This window comes from Coturnix japonica, chromosome 24 (genome assembly GCF_001577835.2).
Source record: "Coturnix japonica isolate 7356 chromosome 24, Coturnix japonica 2.1, whole genome shotgun sequence".
Classification (NCBI taxonomy): domain Eukaryota; kingdom Metazoa; phylum Chordata; class Aves; order Galliformes; family Phasianidae; genus Coturnix; species Coturnix japonica.
The window spans coordinates 1,171,430-1,194,688 of NC_029539.1; the positions used below are offsets into that span (position 1 = coordinate 1,171,430).

General features: G+C 49.3%; 3 protein-coding genes across 10 annotated transcripts in view; 2 read left to right on the top strand and 1 right to left on the bottom strand.

Moving 5' to 3' along the window:
* Positions 1 to 833: 833 nt before the first annotated feature.
* TMEM45B (transmembrane protein 45B) lies at positions 834 to 8,075 on the top strand. 3 transcript variants are annotated; one of them, XM_015884230.2, is made up of 6 exons: positions 834 to 1,011; positions 4,688 to 4,885; positions 5,174 to 5,386; positions 5,935 to 6,119; positions 7,002 to 7,147; positions 7,407 to 8,075. In XM_015884230.2, exons 1-6 carry the CDS (start codon positions 894 to 896, stop codon positions 7,522 to 7,524), a joined length of 978 nt encoding a protein of 325 aa, XP_015739716.1. In that variant the 5' UTR covers positions 834 to 893; the 3' UTR covers positions 7,525 to 8,075. The 3 variants fall into 3 exon arrangements, with proteins under 3 accessions (XP_015739716.1, XP_015739718.1, XP_032304990.1); XM_015884232.2 differs by lacking the exon at positions 834 to 1,011 and adding an exon at positions 1,144 to 1,241; XM_032449099.1 differs by lacking the exon at positions 834 to 1,011 and adding an exon at positions 3,638 to 3,728.
* Positions 8,076 to 8,182: 107 nt separating this feature from the next.
* On the top strand, positions 8,183 to 15,498 carry LOC107324303 (transmembrane protein 45B-like). 2 transcript variants are annotated; one of them, XM_015884233.2, is made up of 6 exons: positions 8,183 to 11,230; positions 13,417 to 13,621; positions 13,836 to 14,048; positions 14,138 to 14,322; positions 14,711 to 14,856; positions 15,005 to 15,498. In XM_015884233.2, the coding sequence occupies exons 2-6, from the start codon at positions 13,435 to 13,437 to the stop codon at positions 15,126 to 15,128; spliced, it is 855 nt and encodes a 284-aa protein (XP_015739719.1). In that variant the 5' UTR covers positions 8,183 to 11,230; positions 13,417 to 13,434; the 3' UTR covers positions 15,129 to 15,498. The 2 variants fall into 2 exon arrangements, with proteins under 2 accessions (XP_015739719.1, XP_015739720.1); XM_015884234.2 differs by lacking the exon at positions 8,183 to 11,230 and having other exon boundaries at positions 11,267 to 13,621.
* A 1,850-nt stretch (positions 15,499 to 17,348) lies between these two features.
* Positions 17,349 to 23,259, bottom strand: part of APLP2 (amyloid beta precursor like protein 2) — a 33,338-nt gene continuing 27,427 nt past the window's right edge. For 3 of the 5 annotated variants that reach the window (XM_015883969.1, XM_015883967.1, XM_015883965.1), the window contains 4 exons: positions 21,147 to 21,229; positions 20,270 to 20,344; positions 19,673 to 19,828; positions 17,349 to 18,906 (listed from right to left, as the gene is read on the bottom strand). In XM_015883969.1, coding sequence (XP_015739455.1) covers positions 18,805 to 18,906; positions 19,673 to 19,828; positions 20,270 to 20,344; positions 21,147 to 21,229 — 416 coding nt within the window. In that variant the 3' untranslated portion in view covers positions 17,349 to 18,804. The remainder of the gene's footprint in view (positions 18,907 to 19,672; positions 19,829 to 20,269; positions 20,345 to 21,146; positions 21,230 to 23,259) is intronic. The other 2 variants (XM_015883968.1, XM_015883966.1) reach the window with 1 other exon arrangement.

Genomic DNA, 23,259 nt, shown 5'->3' on the forward strand with positions numbered 1-23,259 from the left:
TTCGTTCTGCAAATATTTCACAGTGTAAATTTCCTGGTAGACAAGCAACAGCAACAACAGGCAGCACAGCTTTGGCTGAGGGCAAACTTCAGTTTCAATGTCAGGGCTCTGCCTGAGCAGCTCAGCTGTGCGACAGTGGGATCACAAACCCAGCCCAGAAACTTGGATTTCCATCATTGACGAAGGAGCAGCCCCTCATTCTCAGTGCTTCATTGACATTTGTAGACATCCCATGTCTTTCTTTCCATACACTTCCTCAGGAGAGGCAGAACATCCCCATAGAGAAAGAATTATTCCCATTTCCAGGCCTTCCACATCACCACTTACTGCTCATCTTTAGGCGTAGGGTTTTGGGTGTGAACTTAAAGATTTAGACATCACCTGTTAAAACAACATCATGAGCAAGTTGCTTTGGTTTTAACAAATGCCCCTTTTCTTGAATGCTGGGGTGGGCAGCCAGGCAGAGCTCTGAGCCATGAAGTCATGTACAAAGCACCCAGCCAATGAAACTCAGCTTTCTCCCTACAAATTTCCTTCTGCAGGTGTGTGTGCTCTGGGTGATGTAAGTATCTGTGCTGCCCCATAAAAGTGAGTTAAGCTGAGGGCTGGCAGGGTTTTAGCACAGAAGGCTCTGTCAGTGCTTCTGTTACAAATGGTGATAATAATGCTTACCTCCCTCCCTGGGGTGTCATGGGGGTTAATTATTTAACATTTGTAAAGCACTCGCAGGGCTGGAGATGAAAGTGGGAAGTATTATTAAGAATAAACTATGTTTTGTAGGAGGTCTGGTCAGAAAATTGCATTCAGAGTTGAAATATGGGTTATGATTGCAGGTCCCTGGAGGAGCATCCATCAACAGCCTGGGATGTGTGGGAAAGGAGCAAATAGAGGAAATGAAGATGTTTGGTGACCCCCTTCACTATTGCAGCACTTGGGGGATGGGGATGATGCCCTGTGCCCCTTGCTCCTTGCACAGGGTGGGTGATGCAGCAATCTGGAGAAGGATATCTGGTAAATACATAAAGGTTTGGGGTTAAGGACTGTGCATAAAGCTTTACCATGGCCAGCCAGCATTGCTCATTGACTCGGGGAGGTTCTGAAGGAAGAAAGCTTGGAACAAGCTGCTCAGTGTGCCCTGAGGTGTGGGGTTTTGGTGTGCCCAGCCCCTGGCTGCAGGTGGGTGGGGAGGTGCTTGAGGCGGAGCACAGCTCACCTGGGCAAGGTGCAACAGCAGCTGGCAGGTAACGTGGGGCTCTGCGGGCAGGGGCTGTGTGTTGGGTAAGGGTGGGATGGTGATGGATGAGATGGGGTGGGTGACCACCCCCTTGCCTTTGGGATTGCGCTATAGATTCTGTAGCAGGGAGGGAAAGGAGCCCACCTGGTTGTCCAAAGGGTCCTTGAGTGAGTTTGGGGTGGTGGACCCTGAAATCTGGTGTTTGGATTGAGTCCATACAGAGTAAGGGGGGGTGGGTGAGGGAGGACGTGCTTTCCACGGAGAGCAAAGTGGGTGCATGGTGGGTTCTGCCTGCCCCATTGCTGGGCTGTCCCACCGGCATTTCTCTGCTCCTAGCCAAGTTACACACCTGCACTGAAGCAGAAAGCCTTCCCTCACCCTCCTCTCTCTGCAGAATTGCCCAGAAATTCCCCTTTTCATGCCTGAAAATGGGGAGGGACTGAGTCCTTCAATGCCCTTCTCCAAGGCCGGTGCTTCCCCCAGCATTGCTCTGTTCTGGGAAGGTTTCTTCCTCCTTCCTACTAGCTAGAAACTAACAGCATTTCAGTTTTGCAGTGCAGCCCCAGGTGCCCAATGAGGCAAGGAGCACAGGTGTGGGAGCATTAGGTGAATAATTGCTTGTGCCTTGAGTATATCAGAACTGAAATGGTTTCTTAAATATTTGGGTATACAAAGCTTTTTCCTTGAGGTGTGACAAAGGCAGCACTGTGTTGTTGGGTCACTATTTTATCGCTCAGCTTTCTCTGCCGGGCTGGGGGATGGGCACTGCTTTGTGGCCATGGGCTCGTGTCCTTCCCTCTGATGGAGTAAAAGCAGGTTCTGTTTATGATGATGGTTTTCAACCTAAGAGGAAAACCCCTACGTATCTTCTGTAGGTGGAAGGCTGCAGATGCAGCTGGGCTTGTAAGGATTACTAACAGATAATAACATGAAAGCTCGATGCCACTGGTGTGGGTGCAGGCAGGAATACAAGAAAAAAAGCAATGATAATGGGATGAAATGGCTCAGAATGGGCTTTAGGCTGATGTGAATGCATTAGGGGTCTGGTTCCTGGAGGAGTGATGGAAATGCTGCTCGTACCAGAAGCAGCTCTGAGCAGCTTGGACAGATGGGGGATGAGAAACAGGAAAGCTCCCATTTGTGCCTCTTTTGCAGTATTTCTACCTGCGGAGGTGTTGTTATTTCTCTTCTATGGCTGCTCCTCCAGTCACCCACTGAAACCTCCTGCGCTCTGAGAATCAGCAGCAGGAAGCCAGGACCATTTCAAGAGTGTCTGAATCACTCGCATTATTCCTAGGCATGGCACCCAGAGGCATTTCCAGCTGGGATCCAGGCACAGCTCAGCTTTTTCTGCAAGCGAAGCCATTTCTCTTCATCCCTGAGTCAGCGCTCCCACAGGGACTGCTGCTGTCACACCAACACTGCAGGTCCTAGAGAGAGAGCAGCTCTGAGCTGTCTGATTTGTGGAGGCTGAAGGGCAGAGTTAATTGCACGGGTGATGCCTGTGAGCTGTTTCCAATGGCGAACTTTAGACAGTAATTTCCAAACTGGCGACATGGAAGCAGTGCCCTGACCGAGCCATTATTGATGCACTGATAAAACCTGGGCAAAAACAAGAGAGAAGTAAAGAAATAAGGCAAACTGTATGGCCCCGGGAATTGAATGGAAAGCAATGGTGTGCTAGGCAGGTGAGAGGAGGAAGCAAAACCTGGTGGGCTCCTTACCATCCTCCTGACAGTGCCGGTGCATTAGCATTAAGACAAAAAGAAACCAGCTCCTCTGGGAGGGCAATGAGAGCAGAGGAAACAGTAAATCATTAAGCCAGCTCATTGTAATGAACAGGCAGCGGGACAAAGTGCATTAATTACAAGGAAGGGGGATGCGGGTGTGTTGTCGAGCAGATCAGACAAGTGGGAGCATTGCAAAGTCGTGCCTTGCAGGGATGCCCTGTGCCAGTGGTCACAAGTGGTGGGAGCAACAGCAACTGCAGCTCCAGCTTTTGGATTTATTCCACCTTGCTGCTTGTAGAGCTGCATGGGTGGACAGGAGCTGCTCAGAGCTGAAATCAGAATTGTTGGCTTTTCTTCATCCTACAAGTGGGTCGTGCATTTAACACAGAAAAGTGAACTTTGGAGTCTATCGGGTCCTCTGAACACCAGCTGTGAAACAGAACTGCTGGAGGTGGTCTGTGAGGTTATATATTTGACATACAGTACGGCATTATGGCATGATAATCACGTCGTTTGCTGCAGGAATGCCTTGCCATGTTGCTCTCCCAGGGCTCTGCTGTGCTTTCAGTCTTTGCTCGGGTTCCCCTGCACGTACACAACGTGGCTCATTGCTCACCCCAACACACATTGTCAGCCTTGCTTGGCCCAGACCCGATGCTCCCTTTGTTGCAGGGTACAGGTAGATCCTCTAATTGCAGGGTTGTCTCCTTCAAAGGACCAAAGAGCCCATTGTATTTACCTGCTGGACTGTGCCAGCAGAGCTGGTAAGCAGCGCCTTGCTTTGATTTTGTGTTTAATTTAATCCAATGTGCCCATTGTCGATAAATCTCTGCTTCTAAGTCCAAAAATAAGGCAGAGCCTCACAGTGCTGCTAAAACCTTCCTGCAAATACAGCAGGAAAAAATGATTTCGAGCACAGCATTTTCTCCCTAGCAATAAGTTCCCTCCTCCTTTATTTTTGGCATGAAAATGTTGCACTGTTGTTTGGTGAAGGTTCCTGCAGCACTGGCCTGGTGGAAGGTGTTGTGGCATTCAGGTAGCTGCATGCATAGGGCAGAGTTTGCCCCCAAATATACCCCTACCATACCAATGGGCTGTGCCTGTGCCATGAGCTGACTCCTGTTGGTGCATCTCAGAGCCTTATGGAACGGAGGAGGAATTGCTCAGCATCACCAGCACAGCCTTTGCTATCAATTAAAATCTCCTAATTGACCAGCCCGACACAGCCGACCTGTACCCGTGCCAAGGCAGGCCCCCAAACATATGCTTGAGCCCACATCAAAGAGCTAATCGCTTCTCCACCTAATTAAACAAACCAGCAAATGGCAAGCAGGAGCCGGCTGGGTTTTAATTGCTGTGATTCTCCTAGGAAACGGATCCCTCTGCTCCTGCAGCCCTGCACTGTGCTGGCACTGAGGGCTGAGCTGCACTTGGCTGGGAGCCTCACTGCCTGGTGATGCTCAAGGAGAGCACTGGTGCAGCTGATTTGGGTTGGGGGACGTTTCTGAAGCTGTTTTTCACCAAACACTTTGGCTTGGTGCATTTGGGTTGAAGCAATTGCAGGAATGTAAAACATTTTTGTCCGTAGCACTGCACTCCTGTGGCTGTTCAAATCCTTCTGTATGAGCTGAACAACCCCAGTGATGCTTCCTTGCAGCAGACCTCCCTGTTCTCCAATGTGAGTTGTGTAATGGTAGGTTTTTTTTCTTTGCCTTCTATTCAGAGGACCTTGTCAGCATGGCGAGCTTCAAGGGCCATGCACTTCCAGGCAGTTTCTTCCTGATCTTTGGGCTCTGGTGGTCAGTGAAATACCCACTGAGGTACCTCAGCCAGAAAGCAAGCAAGAAGTCCCAAAAGAATTACTGCTTCCAGCGCTTGGATGCCATTGAAGGAGGAGTTAAAATCACCTTTGCTCTTATAGGTAAGGGCTATGTTGGTTTGGTGATGCTGGCAGCTTCCCATCCTGTAGTAATGACCATTGTGGAGTCCTCACTCCTGAGAAACTGGTCCAGATGGGGAAGGATGCATTTCCTTGATGCTCATCTGGTGTTGAGAGACCAAATCTCGCATCCCTTCCCAAAGCTGAGCCACCATTAAGGCAGCCAGTCCTGACCCAAGTCGGTGCCTGTTGCCTTCAGAAAGCACCCACAGCAACCAGCAGCATCAACCATTGTTGCAATATATGCCATGACCTTGTATGCCCATGCAGGGATGCTGGCAGAACAGTTCACCCCCAGTGGGCCCCACTTGTACCTCTACAGCGGGGAGAAACGTGACTGGGTGAAGCTGATGAACTGGCAGCACACCACCATGTACCTCTTCTATGGCCTCTCTGGGGTAGTGGACATCTTCACCTACGTCTGCCCCATGGTGCCACGGGGTCTGGACCGCCTGATGCTGTCTGTGGCTGTGTTTGTCGAAGGTCAGTAGGAGATGGGAGGGATCTTGTTGTGTGAGTCACAGTGAGAACAAAGTTGGGCAGACTGAGATATCGCCCTGCACATCCCTGAAGACAGGGCAGGGCTGATATATTATCAACGAACTGCCTGCTGCAAGATGAGAAATATAGGCGTTGATGCATCCTGGCTTTCCTGGTTTGGGGTTTCTGGTGTGACAGCAGGCTGAGTTTCCTTGTTATGATGAATTGCTGGTGGATACCCCATCTATCTTACAGCCACCGAGCTGTTTTCATGCCCCGTGTCCCCCCCGAGGGCCATTAATTGTGCTGCAGGCATCATCGTTCTCATCTGCTTGCATTGCACGTGGCAAATTGAAGTGACTTATTCTGGCTTCAGCACATTGTGAATATCATTACGTCTTCAGACTGTCTTGTGTATTGCGAGCCTGGATTTCAGACCTCTTGGCTCACAAAGGGCAGGAAGGAGACACTAGGAAATGAAGTTCTTCCTTACTCTGTGGTGGTGGTTACTATGGTTATTGCTGCCCTAAGCATGGTGCATCTTTTGGCAGGTTGCCTCTTTTATTACCACGTCCTTCACCGCCCCATGTTGGATCAGCACATCCATTCCCTGCTGCTCATCGCCATCTTTTTGGGGGCCTGCAGCACCATGTTGGAGGTTTTCCTCAGGGACAACATCGTGTTGGAGATGTTCAGAGCCGGTATCGCCATCGTCCAGGGAACGTGGTTCTGGCAGGTCAGGGCTGGCTCCTCCTATGGAGCAGAGCACTGGGGTGGGTGAGCCATGTGGAAAGGAGCCATACATCACATCTCAATCAGGCGTCCCTAAAGAATAATCTTGTGAGGCTTCATAAATAGATCATAATCCAGAGTGAAAATTTACTCATCTCAGGTCATCTCTGATGGCTGCTCTGGCTGAGATGGCTGTTTGTTTTGGCTTATTGCTTCTCTGGGGGGAAGAGAAAAGGCGAATGCTCACAGTAAGCAAGCGGAGTTCTGCAGTATCTGACAACAGAGTCTTAATTGCTTAATGTGTCTAATGCACCCTGCAGCACTCCCCGTGGCTTAGTGGAAGGATGCAATCCCCACCAAGCAGTCAAATGGCTGAGTGAAAGCACGGCCACCCGCTCGCTTTGGTGGTGGAGATGCAAAGAGATCAATTAGAAAGAACTGCTCCCAAAACTCAGCTGCCAGCAACAAACGTGAGATCTCCTTCTCTGCCTCAGTCCCAGGGTTGCTGTGATAACTCAGAGCAGCCCTTATCCAGGGATATGAAGCACCAAAGGCGCTGCACAGCTGCCCAGGGAGTGCTGGTGTCCCTGGGGGTGTTCCATAACCATAGGGATGTGGGCAGGGATTGGGGATCTCAGAGGTCTTGCCTAACTTTAACAGTTCTATGGTTCTATGGCTCTATGATTCTATGACTCTAAATTTGGAGGGCTACGAGTCTGCAATGCAGAGAGACAACTGTAAGCTTCAAAGCTCCTGTAGCAGCTTCTCTTGCCTGCAGAACATCGCAGAAGGTCAGGAAGCAATAACACCATTTGCAAACCAGCCCAGGCTCATGTCTTAGGACCCTGGTTTTCCCCCAAGCTAACAAAGTTCTCATCCCACCCAGGTTGGCGTTGTGCTGTTCCGGCCATGGGGAGGTCCGGTGTGGGATGAGAGCGACCACAGCAACATCATGTTCCTCACCATGTGCTTCTTCTGGCACTGGGCGGCTGCAGTGGTCATCCTGACTGTGAACTACAGCATTGCTTACAGGTACTGCTGAGGCTTGGGCTTGGGAGGAGCTATTTTTTTACCTAAAAGTCAGCATTTAATTCAATAGAAAAACCAAAGCTTTCCTATCACCACCCAACTCCTGGTGTTGATGGGAAAGGATTTTGATGACCTTCCTTGAGCTGTTAATAAGAACACCAGATTTTTAGGACCCCTACAGCAGTTTATCCCTCTCTGTGTGTTCACTTTGCCAAACGTTTGGGGTTTGGCTGTCAGTGATGTCTTGCTCTGTGTGTTGCAGCTGCGTTCAGCGGTGTGGGAGAGGCAGCGGAGAGCCCTACATCAGCCTCGGGGTCCGGAAGCAGAAGGATAACATGGGCTCCCAGGCTGCATTCCTCAATGGGTCGGATGATGAGTGAGGAGGGAGCAACCTCCTCCTGCAAAGTGGAGAAGAATCAGCTTTCCTGAAGAAAAACACAAACAAAACCCAACAGAATGTCTGCGGAGAGCAGAGAGGGGCTGCCCTTGTGCTGCTGGGAATCCTATTGCGTGCACTGTGGTCTCTGCTCTCTGCCGTACCCAGATACACCAGCTCTGACACAAGCACTGATTGCAGTGATTTTAGCAACAAAATGAAGCACAGAAATCGACTGTTAAGAGATTGTTTGGGGATCCCCATCTCCATAGAGATAGATGGCATCCTTTGGCCTTCCCAACTCCCCCACCAGCCCAACCTGCTATGATGCAAGGCAGGGAAGCTCCATACTGGGGTCAGATCCTCCAACACCACGGCATCATCCCAAGGAGGAAAATCAAAGGAGTGATGTGAGATTATGTCACATTTGCAACACAGCAGCCTCCTTGTACACAGCAGTAATTTTATTGCCAAAGCTGTGAGCTGAAGACATTTATAAAACAGTTTTCTATTCACTTACATTCTTGAAGAGGGAATAAATATGAAGCAAAAATCCTTTCAGTCTGATAAATTATGGAGTGTGTAACAGTGGCTCTCAGACCTGCGGAGCCCAGAGACCTGTGAGATGCACAGCTGAGCACCAGGACCCACCAAACAGCCCTGATTTCCATAAGCAAATCCCCCACAGCTGGGAAAGTGTGATGAAATGGGGTGAATGTTGTGTTCCCAGCCCATCTGTGCCGGATAATTCCAGGTCATAGATCACTTCCCAGGTGAGAGGAAAGCAGACACTCAGCCTCCCGGGGTTCCCAGCCTTTGGAGCAGGTTTGTTTCACAGTGCTCCTTTTCAGGAGGCACAAATAAGGTTCAATGCAAAGGAAATTTAGCAGCAGAGCAATTCAGCTTTGCAGATCTGTCTGATTAATGCCACACAATGAAGTGCCAAGAACTGTAACTGGAGGGTACCAGCAGCATTTGGTCGATGCTCTCTCTGCTATGGTTGGGGTCAGCTTACCCCAGATCTTACAGTTCTCCTCGCTGCTGCGATACGAGACTCAGGGATGGTCTGCGCACCGAGCCACCCCTCGAGGGTTCCAGGGGCGGAGAGCAAATGGAAACGGGCAGCAAAAGCGGCTCGGTGCGATGCTGGGAATGACGGCCACACGAGGGCAGAGCTGCTCGGAGCTGCGGGCGAAAGGCACCTTGGACACCCCCCCCCCATCCCCAAGCTGTGTCCCCCTCCCCAATGAGGGGATGCAGGCACACCAACCCCCTCCGGCATCCCCTCGTCCCCACCAAACGCTTTTCCTTTCCGCAGCTGGAATAGCTCTGTCTGCCTCATTAACTCCCGGACCTACAAATGTCCTCGCACTGCCGGTGCGGTGCTCGCTAATTTGTTTTCCTGCTCTTGAGCTCGTTCTTTGCCGAGGTTTGAAGGTCAGCAAAGGAGGAGAGGGGGAGACTGTGACTGTACAGACAACACAGGAGGAGCGAGGTTTGGTGGGAGAATTAACGACTTGTGTTTTAGCTGAAAAACGTGTTTGTAAATAGCTGAGATACCCAAAGAAGGGTGTGAATAGTTCTGGGTGCCCAGAGCAAAATAAGTGGGTCCAGAGCTGGTTTATTATACAGTCAGGCACAACCAAAAGCCATCCTCACATTTATTTCTTACGTGACAGACATTCCAGAACACTTCTAAGTGGTACATTGCTTTTAACACAGCCTTGCTTTTGTCCTATAGGATCCTATGGAGTGTACAAAGCCACATACATTGAATTATCCATTAGCAACTTGAAACTTGGTGCTGGGTCCAGTGTTGGTGCAGCTGGATTGGGGGGTCTTAGGAGAACTGTATTACCTGGGCTTGGTTTGGGGCAGTTTGGTTTTTGCTGTCAGTGCTCCTGGATGGCATTGGTTAAAGCACAGGGATGCTGATGTTCCCACAATAAGAAACCTGCTCATTCAAGGCAGGGAAGAGCTGCAGGTGCTCTACCTAGTCCCATTTCTTTAGCATGACAAGAGAACACGGAGCATCGCCTCAGAGCACCAAGTATCCCACACCCTGCTGTCCTCCCATCCACCACACTTTTGACCAGAGATAGGATCTGCCACTGCCACCCTCTATGGCTGCATTTATGTAAAGCTAAAGGGACAGCGTAGGATGCAGCACAAGGCCAGCCTATGCTTCTACCACCTGCTTCACCTCCCCTGTTGCCTGTTTATGAAAGCCTGTCTTAGCATTCGTCATAATAATAATAATACTTTGCACTTCCCTAACAACCATCCATCTGCAGAGCCCGAGCTGCTGGCAAACCTTTAATTAGATCGTGCCTCCCACCACCCCCAGGAAGCAGGCAAACATTATCACATTTTTTCATTAGCACTGAGGCCGGTGATGAACCTTCAGGGAGAGGATGTTGCAGTTACAGCCAAGAAGGGAAAAAAAAAAGAAAGAATTAAAAATGCAATGGAGTTCCGTTCGCTATTTAGCTTGAGAACATCAGGGCTGGAGCCTGGGGAGGGCTGGGTGAGGAAAGGAAGGCAGAAAGGGGAACTGAGTTACACAGAGGCTGCTGAAGGTGCTGCTGCTCTCTGGAGCTGACTGCAGGAAGGCTGGAGGCCCACACTGCATGACAGCACGCCAGCTGCTGCCTGTTCTTCCTCTTTCCTCCTCCTTGCTATTGCTGATATGGAGATAACGTGTGTAAAAGGGCTCCTGGCTATGGCTCGGTGGCCTTTATGGCTGTGCAGGAGAGCAGCCTTGGGGGAGGCTGCGTGCGTTGGTTCCCCTCCTGCTATTCCAGCCTTAGGGCTTCCCTTGGGTACTGGCTTATGTGTGCAGCTCTTGACATAGCTGAGCATTGGGCACTGCTTATCCTGCAGCCTAAATGGGGGATATGGGGATTGCATGGGACCCTATGATGTGTATCCACATGTATTGTGACCCAGAGAAATACTGGGTTGCGACCGCACCGAGTGCTTTTTGTTGCCTATATCTGCTCCTTGGGCAGGGCTCATTGCTTTTGCACCAGGAACTCAGTGATTTGAAAGGAGATGGGGCTGCTGTGGGGTCACAGCGTCTGTTTGCCTCCAGGCACTTCATTCATTGCTCATCCATGCAGCTGGTGAGGTGAGAAGGCTGGATGTGCAGGGATTGATTTGCATGTTGGTATGGTTTGTGTCTGCAAATGTTTAACACTGGGCAGCACTGAGTGTCAGACAAGAACAAGGAGCAAAGCCAGGCTGCTGTGTGCTGCAGAGTCTGCTTTGGGGGCAGTGGGACCATCCTTTCCCTCTCCCCCTCTTGGCTGCTGTGAGCTGGAGATGTAGCTCACAAGGGCTCAGCTCTAGTTTGGGAGCCCTGACCCCAAACTGCTGCCCACAGGCACCTTTCATACTGCACAGCCCCTGTATAACCCCAGACGTCCAAAAAATAACATCATAACTGAACACACATGGTCACCATGGGAAGGGGATTTGGCTGCTCTTCATGATTTAGTGGCAAACTGTGGGATGCTCCTTGCTCCTGGCGGATCCAGGTGTCCCCTATTGTGAAACCACGGCTGAGTCAGTGCTGCAAGCCGGCCTGCGGGGAGCCCAGCTCCAAACATCCTGTCCGAGGGCCACCTCCCCGCCTCACCTGTGCCTTTATCTGCCCCTTCTGAGTAACAACGCGTCTGGAGAGGGAGAAGGACAGGCAGAAGCTGCAGGTAAAATCTTCTCTTTGCCTATAAATTGAAGCCAAGCTGCTATTAATGGCATGGATGTGGCTCCTGGAGCTTGGGAAGGGCTGTGGGGAGTCCACCTCTGTGATGGGTGCTGGGGTGCTGCTGGTATAGGTATATACCTGGGGTGCTGGTATATGCTGCTCTGCAACTTTAGGGCTTCTATGGGGGGCTCTCAGGTTCTGGGGTTGTGGGAGAGGATTTGTAGGAGGAGAAGGGAGAGGTGGTTCCTCTTTCTGCTTAAGAGAGAAGTGCCCACATAGCAGAGGTAGATGAGGGGTGTTTGGGGAAGGCTCTCCAGAGCCTATAGTTCAGCACAGAGGATGCTGAGTGCTGCCCCAGGTGTTGTGATGGAGCTCAAAGGGAGAGCCCTGCAGCTGGGCAGAGCTGCAGTCCTGCCCACAGTGGGCAGTCAGCATCCTTATGTGCCATAAGGAGAGCAGGCAGCTCCGTATGGCTGCTGCAGGGAGAGAAGGACAGCGCAGGTAACAACTCCTGACTGCAGCCATATTTCACATCCTCTGACAGACACTGTAGCTTGCAGGGAAAATAAATAGCCCAGCTCTGCACTCTGGGGCTGCGACTCGCCTGGAGCCTCACCAGCTTGTGTAGGAGTGTGGGTTTGGGTGCTGGGCTGGCTCTGGCCTTATTGGGACGTGCTGCACCTCGAATGTGTGAGCTGTGAGTGGTTTGTTGCTTGGAAACGTGTCTGGTTTCTCTAAGAAATAGTGGCTGTGCCTTAAAATAAGTTTTTGTTGTTGCTATATATATATATATATATATATATTTTCCTTTCTCTGAGAGGGATGAATTCAAGCCTCTGCTTGATCAAAGGGTTGGGATGGGGAATCTTTGCTGCAGGAAAGATAATCCTCTGGGTTGCCATTTGGATACTTGGGTGCCAGAAGGTCTCTGCTCTTCTCCTCCATCGAGGCATGGGATGCTAATGCTGTGGCTGTGTCCTGAGCCAGGTACACTCCTGACTTCAGCTTCAGGCTGCTGTCATTGCAGTTAGCATCCCTATAGGACAATGGTAACATTTGGTTATCTATCATGCAATCGTGCACCACTCAAATGTGATTTAAGAGCATTTGTTCTTAGTCAGTTCAGCAGGTGGATGTGTGTGTAAGGAAGATAAGTGCCCTGGATGGGTGTCCAGGCTGTAATCAGCAGAGACACAGTCCCTCCTGGGGCACCATCCACCTACAGCTGAACTACAGCAGAGAACCTGAGCCAATTGCTGGGACCAGGTGGCTCTCATCAACCTTAACAGCCATTGACTCATTTCCTTGCCACGAGGAAACCTTAGTGTGGCTCAAAGAGTCCCAAGCCTTCCCCAGATCACCCATCCCAGGTGATGGATGCTGATGCTCTGGAATCCACAGGCTGTCCCAGCACTGCAGCCCCAACCTGGTTGGGGTTGCCTTGCAGAGCTCACCCACACCCGAGGCACTTGCCACGCCACATCCTCCCCTTATTTCACAGTGCTAATTACTTTCTCGTGTGGGAGGACTCGGAGAACGTGCTGGAGTTGTTCATCCAGCCTCTGCCATTTCCTTTGGTATTTATAAACACGATGTATTTGTGATGCAAGGGGCCCCTGATGCAAGTTGGTGTGGCAGCTTTTCTGCAGATGAGTAATGCTTTCTTCCACACAAAGCCCATAGGTGAAAGAGCTGAAAGGCTGCAATAGGAGCGAGGGCTCCTCAGGTGGGAGATGCATACAGGGCACTCCTGTATACAGGAGTATATATAGGAGAGAGGTCTTGTGTGGCACAGAGGTTGTGTGCAATAAACATAAAGCTCTTCTGGGCCCCATGTTGCCATGGCTCACTGTGAGGCTTTGGCTGCTGGGTGCTCCAGCTGGATTCACACCCAGCCATTATTTAGTTGGGAAGGAGCTTATGTTCCGAGGAAATAATTGCCATGCTGCTTTTTATGAGCAGAAGCATTGTTATGGGACCTCAAAGCATGGAGCTGCCACATTTTCTTAGGTGTTCACATCGTTTGTTTTGTCACGAGGAAGCTGAGAAGACTGAGGTGTAGATACGGAGGTACACATGGTGCCAGCTGCTCCTTTAGGCACCATATCTCTGGCAGTCCCTGTTGGCAGTGGATGCTGCAGTCTCTAGCAAGCTCTAGGGGTAACCTGAGACTGTTTGTCCCTACAGACACCAGGATTGATCCCAATGCCGACGAGTTTCCTTGGCTGTGCCCTCCGGGGCACCTTCTTCCTCATCTTTGGTCTCTGGTGGTCGGTGCGATACCCCCTGAAGTATCTCAGGAGGAAAACCAATGCTGAGAACCAGCCAAGCTATGGGCTGCAGCGTGTGGAAGTCTTTGAAGGGGCAATCAAAGCTTTCTTTGCCCTGGCAGGTAAGGGCTGAGGAGTCCCTGTCCCATCACCTACCAGCACAGTGAGGGCTGTCACAGTGGGACACAGCTGTTGCTGTGTGGGAGGACTTGGTGACATCCCTATCAATATTGCTGGGTAGATATCGCTGTGAATTCCCCATCTCAAAGAAACATTTCCAAGTTTGCCCTTTCCTCCATGTAAAAGGAAAACGTGACCTTTCTGTCCTCTCCATAGGGATCCTGGTGGAGCAGTTTGTCCCCTCTGGTCCCCACCTGATGCTGTACAGCCCCAAGACACACAGCTGGACAGACCTCACGCATTGGCACTACACCACCATGTACCTCTTCTTCCTCCTCTCTGGCATCGTGGACGTGGTCTCTCACTCACCCCTCAAACTGCCTTTGGGTTTAGATCGGCTCTCGCTGTCCGTGGCTCTGTTCATGGAAGGTGAATGGGGGGCTGGAGGAGGGCTATTCAGATTATTCTTTGTTTTTCATACATGAAACAAATCCTAACGCAGTGTTCATTTTTGTCAGGTTTGCTCTTCTGCTTCCATGACTATGGTGATGCTGCACTGGACCAGCACCTCCACTCCCTCATGGCCTTTGCTATCTTTGCTGGAGCCCTCTGTGTCCTCCTGGAGGTGTTCATCCGAGATCACATCATCCTGGAGTGCCTCAGGACCAGCACATTTCTTTTGCAGGGCTCCTGGCTCTGGCAGGTCAGTGGGAACCCAGTGCTCCCCTCTGAGCTGTGGGCTTTGCCTTAGGTAGGGCAGGGATGCTGTGGCCGTAAGGGTGGGAAAGCACACTCATGAGTTTCCCTTCTTATTATGAGGTTAAATTCATTCCTCTCAGCATTTCAAGTAATGTTTGGATCCCTCCCCAAGATGAGCATCCCACATCCTCACCAGTTCGGCTGATGAGCACACTGAGGGCAGAGTGCTGGGTGTTTTGTCTCTATCTCATGGCAAGCTGCAGCAGCAAAGGGATCAAAACAGAAGGAAAAGCAATGAACAACCATAGAATGGCTTAGGTTGGAAGGGACCTTTAAGATCATCAGTCTACTAAAGCCTGATGCTTCTGCCTAACACCTCTGTCTATGAGCAGATCGGGTTTGTGCTGTCCCCTCCTTGGGGAGGACCGGGCTGGGACCAGACTGACAGCAGCAACTTCTCATTCCTCACCATGTGCTTCTGCTGGCACTACGCAGGAGCTCTCTTCACCCTGGCAGCCAACGCGGCCGCATCACGCTGGTATGTGGGCACCTCCAAACAGGGGCTGCTGGAAGGGATGGGGAGGGCTGGGTACCACCGGGGTGCTCAGCATCCTTCCTGATGGGCTGGGGGGAGCCAACAGCTCTGCTGCCTGCATCCTGAGCTGCGTTCCTATCCCTCCCTACAGCTGCAATGAGTCCTGCCAGCTGCGATTTGGGGACATCGATGTGGAGTTGGACTGCGGTCTGTGCCTGCGCAAGAAGGGCTCTGGTGGGGCACTGCTGCCTGAGGGTGGCACGGAGGAGAAGTGAGGCTGATGTGGGTGGTGGCGGCTCCTTCCTGCTGCTCTGGGGCTCTTGAGATGAACTTCTGAGTTCTGCTTTGTTAAACTGGAAGCAGCAGAAGCAGGAGGTGGCACCCTAAAGCTGAGCTGATCCTGTGTGCTCTCGGCCCCCTCGGACAGCGAGGAGTTTGCCATTTCCTCAGGACTGGTTTTGCTGGCAGGCTCTGCCTGGTGGGGCTGGTTGGGCCCACTCAGAACCCAGCAGGAGGGATGCAAACTGCCCCCTGAAGCAGCTCCTGGTGTCTGCTGCTCGCTGTGCATTTAGCAGGGGGGTTTTGTACAAAGCTTTGCATGCACAGGGTGTACACAGTCCCCAGTAAAGTGCTATAACAAACCTTTGTATGGATCTCCTCACTGTGATGCCTTGAGGTTGGAAGCACTGTCTGGCTGCTGGGCTGTTTGGGAGTGAATGGAGTATTGAGTGGTGCTGGGGGCTTCTCTGAGAAACACTGGGGGAAATAAATCCTTAAATCTGGGGTGAGTGCAGCTGAGGGGGTGCTGGGTAACAGCAATGCTGCTGGCTCATATGGGACCACTGGGGGAGCTTGAGCAGTCAGCTCAGGCTCTGCAAGGGTTAAGGATGTCCTGACTTCACGCACTGCAGCTCTTACAGCTGGGCTCCATCCCGCGCTGTGCTAAGGCTCATGACCAGCTGATTGGCACGGGGTCCCAATGGGGCTCAAGCAACTTCTAACAGGGAGAAATCACAGCAGAGCTGCTGTGTGGGCAGGGGGATGTGGGCCTCAGAGCTATCAGTGTGCATCGCCAGCCCACCTACCACTGGGATCAATGCTCATCTCCAGCCACAGACATTTCTTTCAGGCTCAACTACTTTCACACATTCCAAAATACCTGACTTCAGCACTAAGCACCCCTTGCACTCCATTTCCCTGCCTTGCTCTTTGTCGTTCTGCTTGCCAACAAGGAGTTATTATACCCTATAAAAACAGGCTGTCTCCCAGCTCATCTGCTTTCTCTGTTTGACCCTTTGCTGTGCATGCACTGAAGCCTCTGCCATCTCAATAGAGTGCAGATGCCAAATGAGTTACAACTGCTCTGGAGCCACCCAGACAGAAAGAAGCTCCTGATTGCTGACACCAACCTCAGCCTCTGCACTAACCTTGAGAGCTGCAGTTTGCTGCCAGCAGCATCGATGCTCTGTGCTAAACCACCACTGCTGTAACAATAAAGGAGGTTGGCAAAATAAATCTGCCCACGCTGCATCCACCTACTGTTGGGCACAGAATGGTTTCCATGTACATTATCCCACTGCACAACCTCAGAAGAGCAATTATTAATGAGCAGAGAGACGGAGTCATCCCACGCTTCCTCCCCTGCTCTGTGTTCCCAGCTCCTAAAGACACACCACGTACAGCAAACACCTTTATAGCAGAGATATTCAAGCACACGTTTCTCAGCTCCTTCCTTTTCTAATGCTGCAGTCACAAAGGGCTCCATCCTGGCTCCAGCCCTTCCATCACTCAGTACATTACATGCTCCTGAGCTCCCCTGGGCTGCCCTGCCTTCCCACCAGGTGCTCCATCACTGCTTCAGGCCAGGACCCAGCATTGCCACTACAGGGAGACCAATAGAATTTATCAAAGGCAAAATCCAATCCTCAAATTCAATTCTAGAATTGACTCTGTAATTCATTTCTTTCTCGGTCATCCAACCTGAGGGCACAGTCCAAGGAACAACTTTGAATTAGAGAATTGCTGCAGCATCATTTAAATGAAATTTACAGCTAAAAATCAGAACTCCTTCCCAAGTAGCTGTGACAAGCCAACAGACGGCGTTTTCTAGGGCAGCATCTGTTCATTCCTGCAGTCTGAATAATTCAGCCAGAATATGGGAGCTCCAGTGGAACTCAGGAGGCCATTTTAAGGAGAAGCAGAACACGCGATGATCTTGTGCCCTCCTGCCTCCTCTCCCCTCTGTTCAAATCCATTGGGAACCTCTAACCAAGTAGATTCTGCTCAACCAAAGGGAAGTCTTCCTTTCCCCTGACTCTCTGCAATGGCCAGCAGGATCTGGAAGGACCACAGAAGGCTCAGGGCAAGGCAGAGAAGTCAATCAGTGTCAAAGATGGGAAGTGAAGGAGAGGCGGACAAGGAGGGGAGGAAAAGGTTTCCTCAGGTTAAGGATAAAGTGGGAGGTAAACCCGTGAATAAAGAGTTAAGAGACAACCTGGAAGTTAAAGTGTTTATTGATGTGTTTAAACTTTGTACATTCCCCACAGACCACACTAAGGAGTTTGCAGGTAAATCTGTGCATAGTGGGAAGAGACATGGAAGGGGAAAGAAAGTAAAGTCACAGGAGAAATAGAAAAAATACACCACAGGTTACCAGAACCTCCAGATTTAAAAAAGCCGTGAGCATTAACACCAACTATACAAGCATTACAAAGACAAGATGGTGAGCAGAACGAAACCCCTTCTGTTCTTCTTGGGGCCTTGCATTCAATTTCCCTTAAAGCAGGCAGAATCCCTTTCCCAACTTATCCCTCTCTCCTCCCCCCGCGTTCATCAGCTCACAAGGTGCTGACTTGCAGTGATTTGTCGTTCTGGGAAGGACCCAAAGCCGTTCCTACAGCCCAACATCACTGGAAGAGATGCGAAGGCTCCAAACACTGCTCCTCTTTAACTACTTACCATGTTGGTGAGGCAGGAGAGCTGGGGAAAATTAGAAAGTAGTAGCAAAAGGGGCTGTTAATGCCAGGTGAGTACTGAAGGAAACTGGTTGAGAACAGAGGATTTAAATTCAATACCAGGAACTTCCAACTCTAAAGCAGAACTGAATCTGAAAGGGGAATGTGCAGACCCCAGTATGCACAAACCATGTTCTAACATTCCACTAGAGTAACTATAAACAGAGATGCTAGAAGCCTTTTAACTCCTTGCCTCCAGGGAGCCTTGATTCCTAGAGCCCAGGCTGCTAAGCAGCAGGGTGCACATCACTGGTGTATGAGGATGGGATTTTTCTTTTCTTTCCTTTTTCTTTCCCTCATCATGAGGATTTTTGTTCGTTACCGTTCCAAATGCCTTCTTTGTTTATGCCCTCACAGTTCCTATCCCTAAATTAATCTCTTTGCAACTCCCAGCAAAATTCACTGAAAGAAAGAAAAATAAAGAAAAAAAAAATAAAGAAAAAAAAAAAATACTGCTTTATATATAAAAGCCAGAATGAAGAGCCACAACTGTCTCCTTTTTACAAGGCGGGCTGGTACAAACGACCCTCAATATACAGGTGGTCTATCAGAAATAAAAATCAACGTTTCCCATTTTATATATATAGAGCTTGTATCAGACAACAGTACAACAGAACTGGTGGTTTTCAGATTATTTAAAAAAAAAAAAAAGAAAAAGAAAACTACATCTCAGTCAAATATCTGCAATAGATCCATTTTTCCCATTTAAGGAGATTTATATATCATATTGTTATATTATCATTTCTTCACCCATTTAAAAGAATGGAAATTGCAACTCTACAGTAGTAATTATAGTCTTAATGATCCAGGAGTTCTGAATGTAAGATGAAGTCCTCTTGAAGCAACGGTTGGTCAGTAGTTGATCCAAAACGCTGGACCACTTTGGCCCTTCTGCCCTGCTCCTTTCCTGATCAGGGCTGCTGTATCTTCATCTCTTTTATATCTGCATCTGCTCCAGGTATTTGTAAGTGGGGTTCTCATAGCCATGGTTTTGCATCTTGCTCAGATGCCGCTCTTCTGGGGTAAGCATTGGGTCAACCTTGGGAAGGAAAGGATGATCTCTGGTTAAAGGAAGCGCTCAAAAGGCCTCACTTCACAGCAAGACAGTTAACACAGAAGGCTGAATAAATACCGTGCTAAGCAGGAAACAGAAAGGAAGGAAAACTACTAAAATGATTTGCTTAACAGAACTCCTCAGTCAGGTGTTAATGCTTCCTGCACACCCAGGTTTCCAGTAAGTTATCTAACATGACAAACCTGGGACCCATCTCTCTCATTACAGTGAGAATTACACTTGACATTACGCTTCTCTCATCAGTCGAGCAAAGGGGAAGAGCAGCTTTCTCCAGACTCCATTAAGTTGCCATTAGCAATGTGAATACTGGGAACTGAAGGATTATGAAAAAACTGCTTCTCCGTGTTCTGCTGCTCACACTCCTAATAGTTGCTATATTAGTTGGGAGGACAAATTACTATGGATTGACTGACTGACTCCCCTGCTAAAGATATCACCTCAAAAGCTCATTTACTGTTAAATCCTATCCTGAGCCAGACAGGGATGTCTAATTGAATTCCTTGTAATAAGTGAATACAACAGTGATGTGACAGGGCCCAGCATGGCACGCTGACAAGTGCTACCTGCATGCTAATATATAAATGACAAAGATGGCAGCATGGGCAGAGTGAAACCCCATCCAGCCAAGAGCAGAGCAGCTGATGGCACCTACTGCCATCTTCACCCCCTACACACAGCATGTGATTCAATGCAGACTATTTTCATCCTCAGTTATGGAGTGGTTTCTCACCTCCACAATTCCATGGCTGATGGTTCCATACTGCCTCTTCCTCAGCATCACCAAGCTGATGACTATCACAGTAGCTATGGCAACAGCAATCACCAACAGACCAATGAGGGCACTGCTGCTGAAACTGAAGTCATCACGAAGCGAGTTGTCATTATCCTGCAAGGAGGACAGTGATGGATCAGGCATAAAAGGAGCGATGCGAGAGCTGCAATGCTAACTGCAAACCTAAAAGGAGGCCACCGATAAGGTCTTCAACCAGCTGTGGTATCAAGACATGATACATGGCAGTGTAAATATTTAATCCCCTTCTGTCAAAAGGACAACGAACACAAAACTGTTTCCCCATTTAGGCATTCCGGACAAGCACTGACCCACGGTGCTTCATGTCCCACAAAGCACTTCTGCAACAAAAGAGTCGAGTTAGCATCTAATGTTTTCCCTGTTATCTTTATGCAGAAGTGCCATACTGCATTATGATCTGCATGACTTCCCAGAGCACTGTCAACACATGGAACCCCTGGAACTTGGTAATGTGAAGGAACCAAAATGCAGCGTTAGGAGGTCAGCAATCACTGGACTCTGTAACCCTGTACATACCGGCTCATCCACCAGCCCACCAACACGCTCCGCATTGAAAATCATCTCCTTCACATCGAGGGTTTCATCAATCACCTGAAAACAGTCACAAAAGCATTTTATGAAAGGAGCTGTAATAAACAGGTGGGAGAAGGAACACGAAGCCAGACAAGAGACTTCTGATGAATATTTGCAAGGGCCCAGAACCACCTACCATTCTACCCTGCTCTCCAAAGCGTGGGATCACCTCCAACTTTTAGATCCAACCGAGAAAATCACTGCAACCATTTGGAAGTCTAGACTGCCTCAAAGTGAAGGCCTGAATTAAAATGTCTTGCGCACAGCACTTCTGTCACTTAAGATCTAACATGTGGCTATAGGACAATTCTGAAAGAAAGCTTCTAAAAACCAACTTTTCCAAGCCAGGCAACTGCTGGAGGCAGCTGTCACCATGACCCAGTGAATTTGTTATGCTGCAGATAGAGCTACGCCTATTGGATCACCCACTTTGATGAGGTGAGGCCTACCTTGCCATGCAAAGTGTGTGGGAAAGCAGGTGGAATACAACAGCATTTCAGCGTACTCAGACATAAAGCTACCTTGCTAAAACAAAGGTATATCAAAGGGTCTCTCTCTGGGAAAGCAATTACTAAATCAGACACTTCACCTGCTCAGACTGCCAAAGATCCAGATCTCTCTCCTTCCCTCATCCTCCCACCCTTCTCATGCTAATCAGTATTAAGAGCCTACAATAGTCAGAAAACTGACTCCCCCACACCATATGGACAGTGAATACACTGGCATTCTGTTAGCAGGAAGGAGGAATGAAAACAAGCCACTGCTATTAATTAGTGCCCGAAGCAGGCTTTGCCTTATAAAATAAAGGTGGAGGGCTCACCACATTTTCATCCACTTTCTTCTTGCTGTTAATCACTTTTTCTTCAGCGCCAATCAGCCCATCCAACTCAGTCATGCCAGAACCTGCACCAAAAGAGCAAAGCAGGGACCGTCAGTCAGCCCTTAGCACCACATAGGAAGGATTACCTACTCTTTGTAGAGCTGCCACAGCTACTGCATTTAACCACACCGACCGCTGATTATTAAGCTGTCTTCATGCTGCTGTGTCAGAAGGGGAGCTCATAAGCTATGCTACAGTGACAAGTGATCGGGGAGGTTCTGTTAATGAAGGGAAATGAGGTGGCGATGAGAGAAGCAGACAGGACTCACCAAAACAGGCTCAAGTGTAAATTCAGACACACTGTTAAGTACTGCTGTTAGAAGTTTCAAGACAACATGTAACACAAACTGTGAGCGTGCAGTTCCTTTCTGCAAGTGTCACCCAGGGTCACCACCACCTCCAAGTGACCCGTGATGGCAGCTCAGTCTCCTCTCTGCTGGCAGCCAGCACACAGGGAGTGCTTTCAATCGCACGGTCAGCATCACCCATTCTTTTGGAATCAAGCACATCAGCAGCAGCTCAGGAATGAGAATCTCAAGGTCACCCAGTACAGCTCTGTAATGAGCTGCTGCCCCAAATCCAGCGTGAGCCCAGAAATGATAAACCCCAGGGCAAAGGAGGAGCAGAGTACTATGCTACCCTTTGTACCAGAACATCACTCACCCATTTCTAGGCCAGAACTACTATATGCTATAAGAATATCAATTAACAGAAGGCTGCTCTGTATAAACTGTTTTGATCTCAAGCATTTATAAATAGGTCCAATCAGCAACAATTTGATGCAGGATAGTCCGACCTACCGTCACATAATGAATTAGGAGACTGCAAGTTTTCCACTGCCATTATGCACAATGTCCTTCACAACATCCACACCTCCCTAAAGCAAAGCAGGAGGCAGGGAAGCTACAGGTGGGTCCCTCCAAGGAGGAGCATGAAGTAGGGAAATATTACTACGGCACTTAATGTTATACAGGTGATTGTGTGCACTTCTTCACAAGCTGCTGAGCTTGCAGGTTGCCTGAGACATGACGTCAACCAGTGCTGAAACTGGCACTCGTTCTTTGACAGGATGCAAAGGAAAGGACAGTTGGCTCTACAGCAGGTTTTTACCCTGACAAGATTTTTACCGCACAAGAACGCCAAGGAAACCAATGTTTCACTCCAGCTCCTCCCAAAAGGAGCATCTAGACTTCTGCTGCACTCCCTTCCCCTTCACAGCTCTTTGGAGGCTGTAATCAGATTCCAAGCACGGCCACAGCTGCCAGTCTGACTTTCCACGGCCACTGGAGCAGGTCATGTTATTGTGAAAGTCAATGATTTGGGTTTTCTGGACAGACTAGACACAAGCAGTTTTTAAGAGAACTACTGCGCCAGCTTTTGGCCCATGGCTGCTTCATTCAGTTCTCAGGAGCCAGCACAAAACAGTCTCCAGAGCTGGGAGTTGAGCTGTTGCACTGAGCTTTGCTATTTGTTACTGTACCTAATAGCAGACACAGTGCTGTAGAGCTCTAAGGTGCAGTTTAGGTTCTATATTTCCCAGGTAAAGGAATTAAAAACCAACCCATAATAACCATACACACAAAATAAGCAGATCTCCCTGGCAGCCTTTGAGAAATTCAATGAAAAGAGGAAGAAAGGTGAGATGAACCTAAACGTTTAGGTGAGAAATACAGCCTGGGACTGCTGTGGCACTTAGATCCCTACCTCAGTGCTGTCATCAGTTGCAGAACAGCCTACAGACTATTTAGCACCAGCACTGCCTGGTTTGCTTTGATAAGTGTTGAGTATCTAAGTACAGACGATGAGATATAAAGCACTGCATGGCTTCAGACAGACTGCTAAGCCCACATTTCTTGAGGGCAAAGAAGTTAATCTGTGTACTGTGAGACACCTGCTAGCCCATCAGAAAGGAACACACAGAACCAACTGGATACTCAGACTAGCTTGTTTCTTTAACACTAGGCCTAAACAAGCAAACGAAGTTACTAAACTAAATGAGGGCAAGGAAATGAAAATAAAGGTGGGTATGAAACTAAAATGAAGCTATCGAACA

Coding starts and splice junctions, on each gene's coding strand:
- TMEM45B (XM_015884230.2), top strand. CDS start 894: ATGAAGATGTTTGGTGACCCCCTTCACTATTGCAGCACTTGGGGGATG. Junction 5,387..5,934: donor TGTGGCTGTGTTTGTCGAAG/GTCAGTAGGAGA, acceptor ATCTTTTGGCAG/GTTGCCTCTTTTATTACCAC. Junction 6,120..7,001: donor AGGGAACGTGGTTCTGGCAG/GTCAGGGCTGGC, acceptor CATCCCACCCAG/GTTGGCGTTGTGCTGTTCCG.
- LOC107324303 (XM_015884233.2), top strand. CDS start 13,435: ATGCCGACGAGTTTCCTTGGCTGTGCCCTCCGGGGCACCTTCTTCCTC. Junction 14,323..14,710: donor AGGGCTCCTGGCTCTGGCAG/GTCAGTGGGAAC, acceptor GTCTATGAGCAG/ATCGGGTTTGTGCTGTCCCC. Junction 14,857..15,004: donor AACGCGGCCGCATCACGCTG/GTATGTGGGCAC, acceptor CCCTCCCTACAG/CTGCAATGAGTCCTGCCAGC.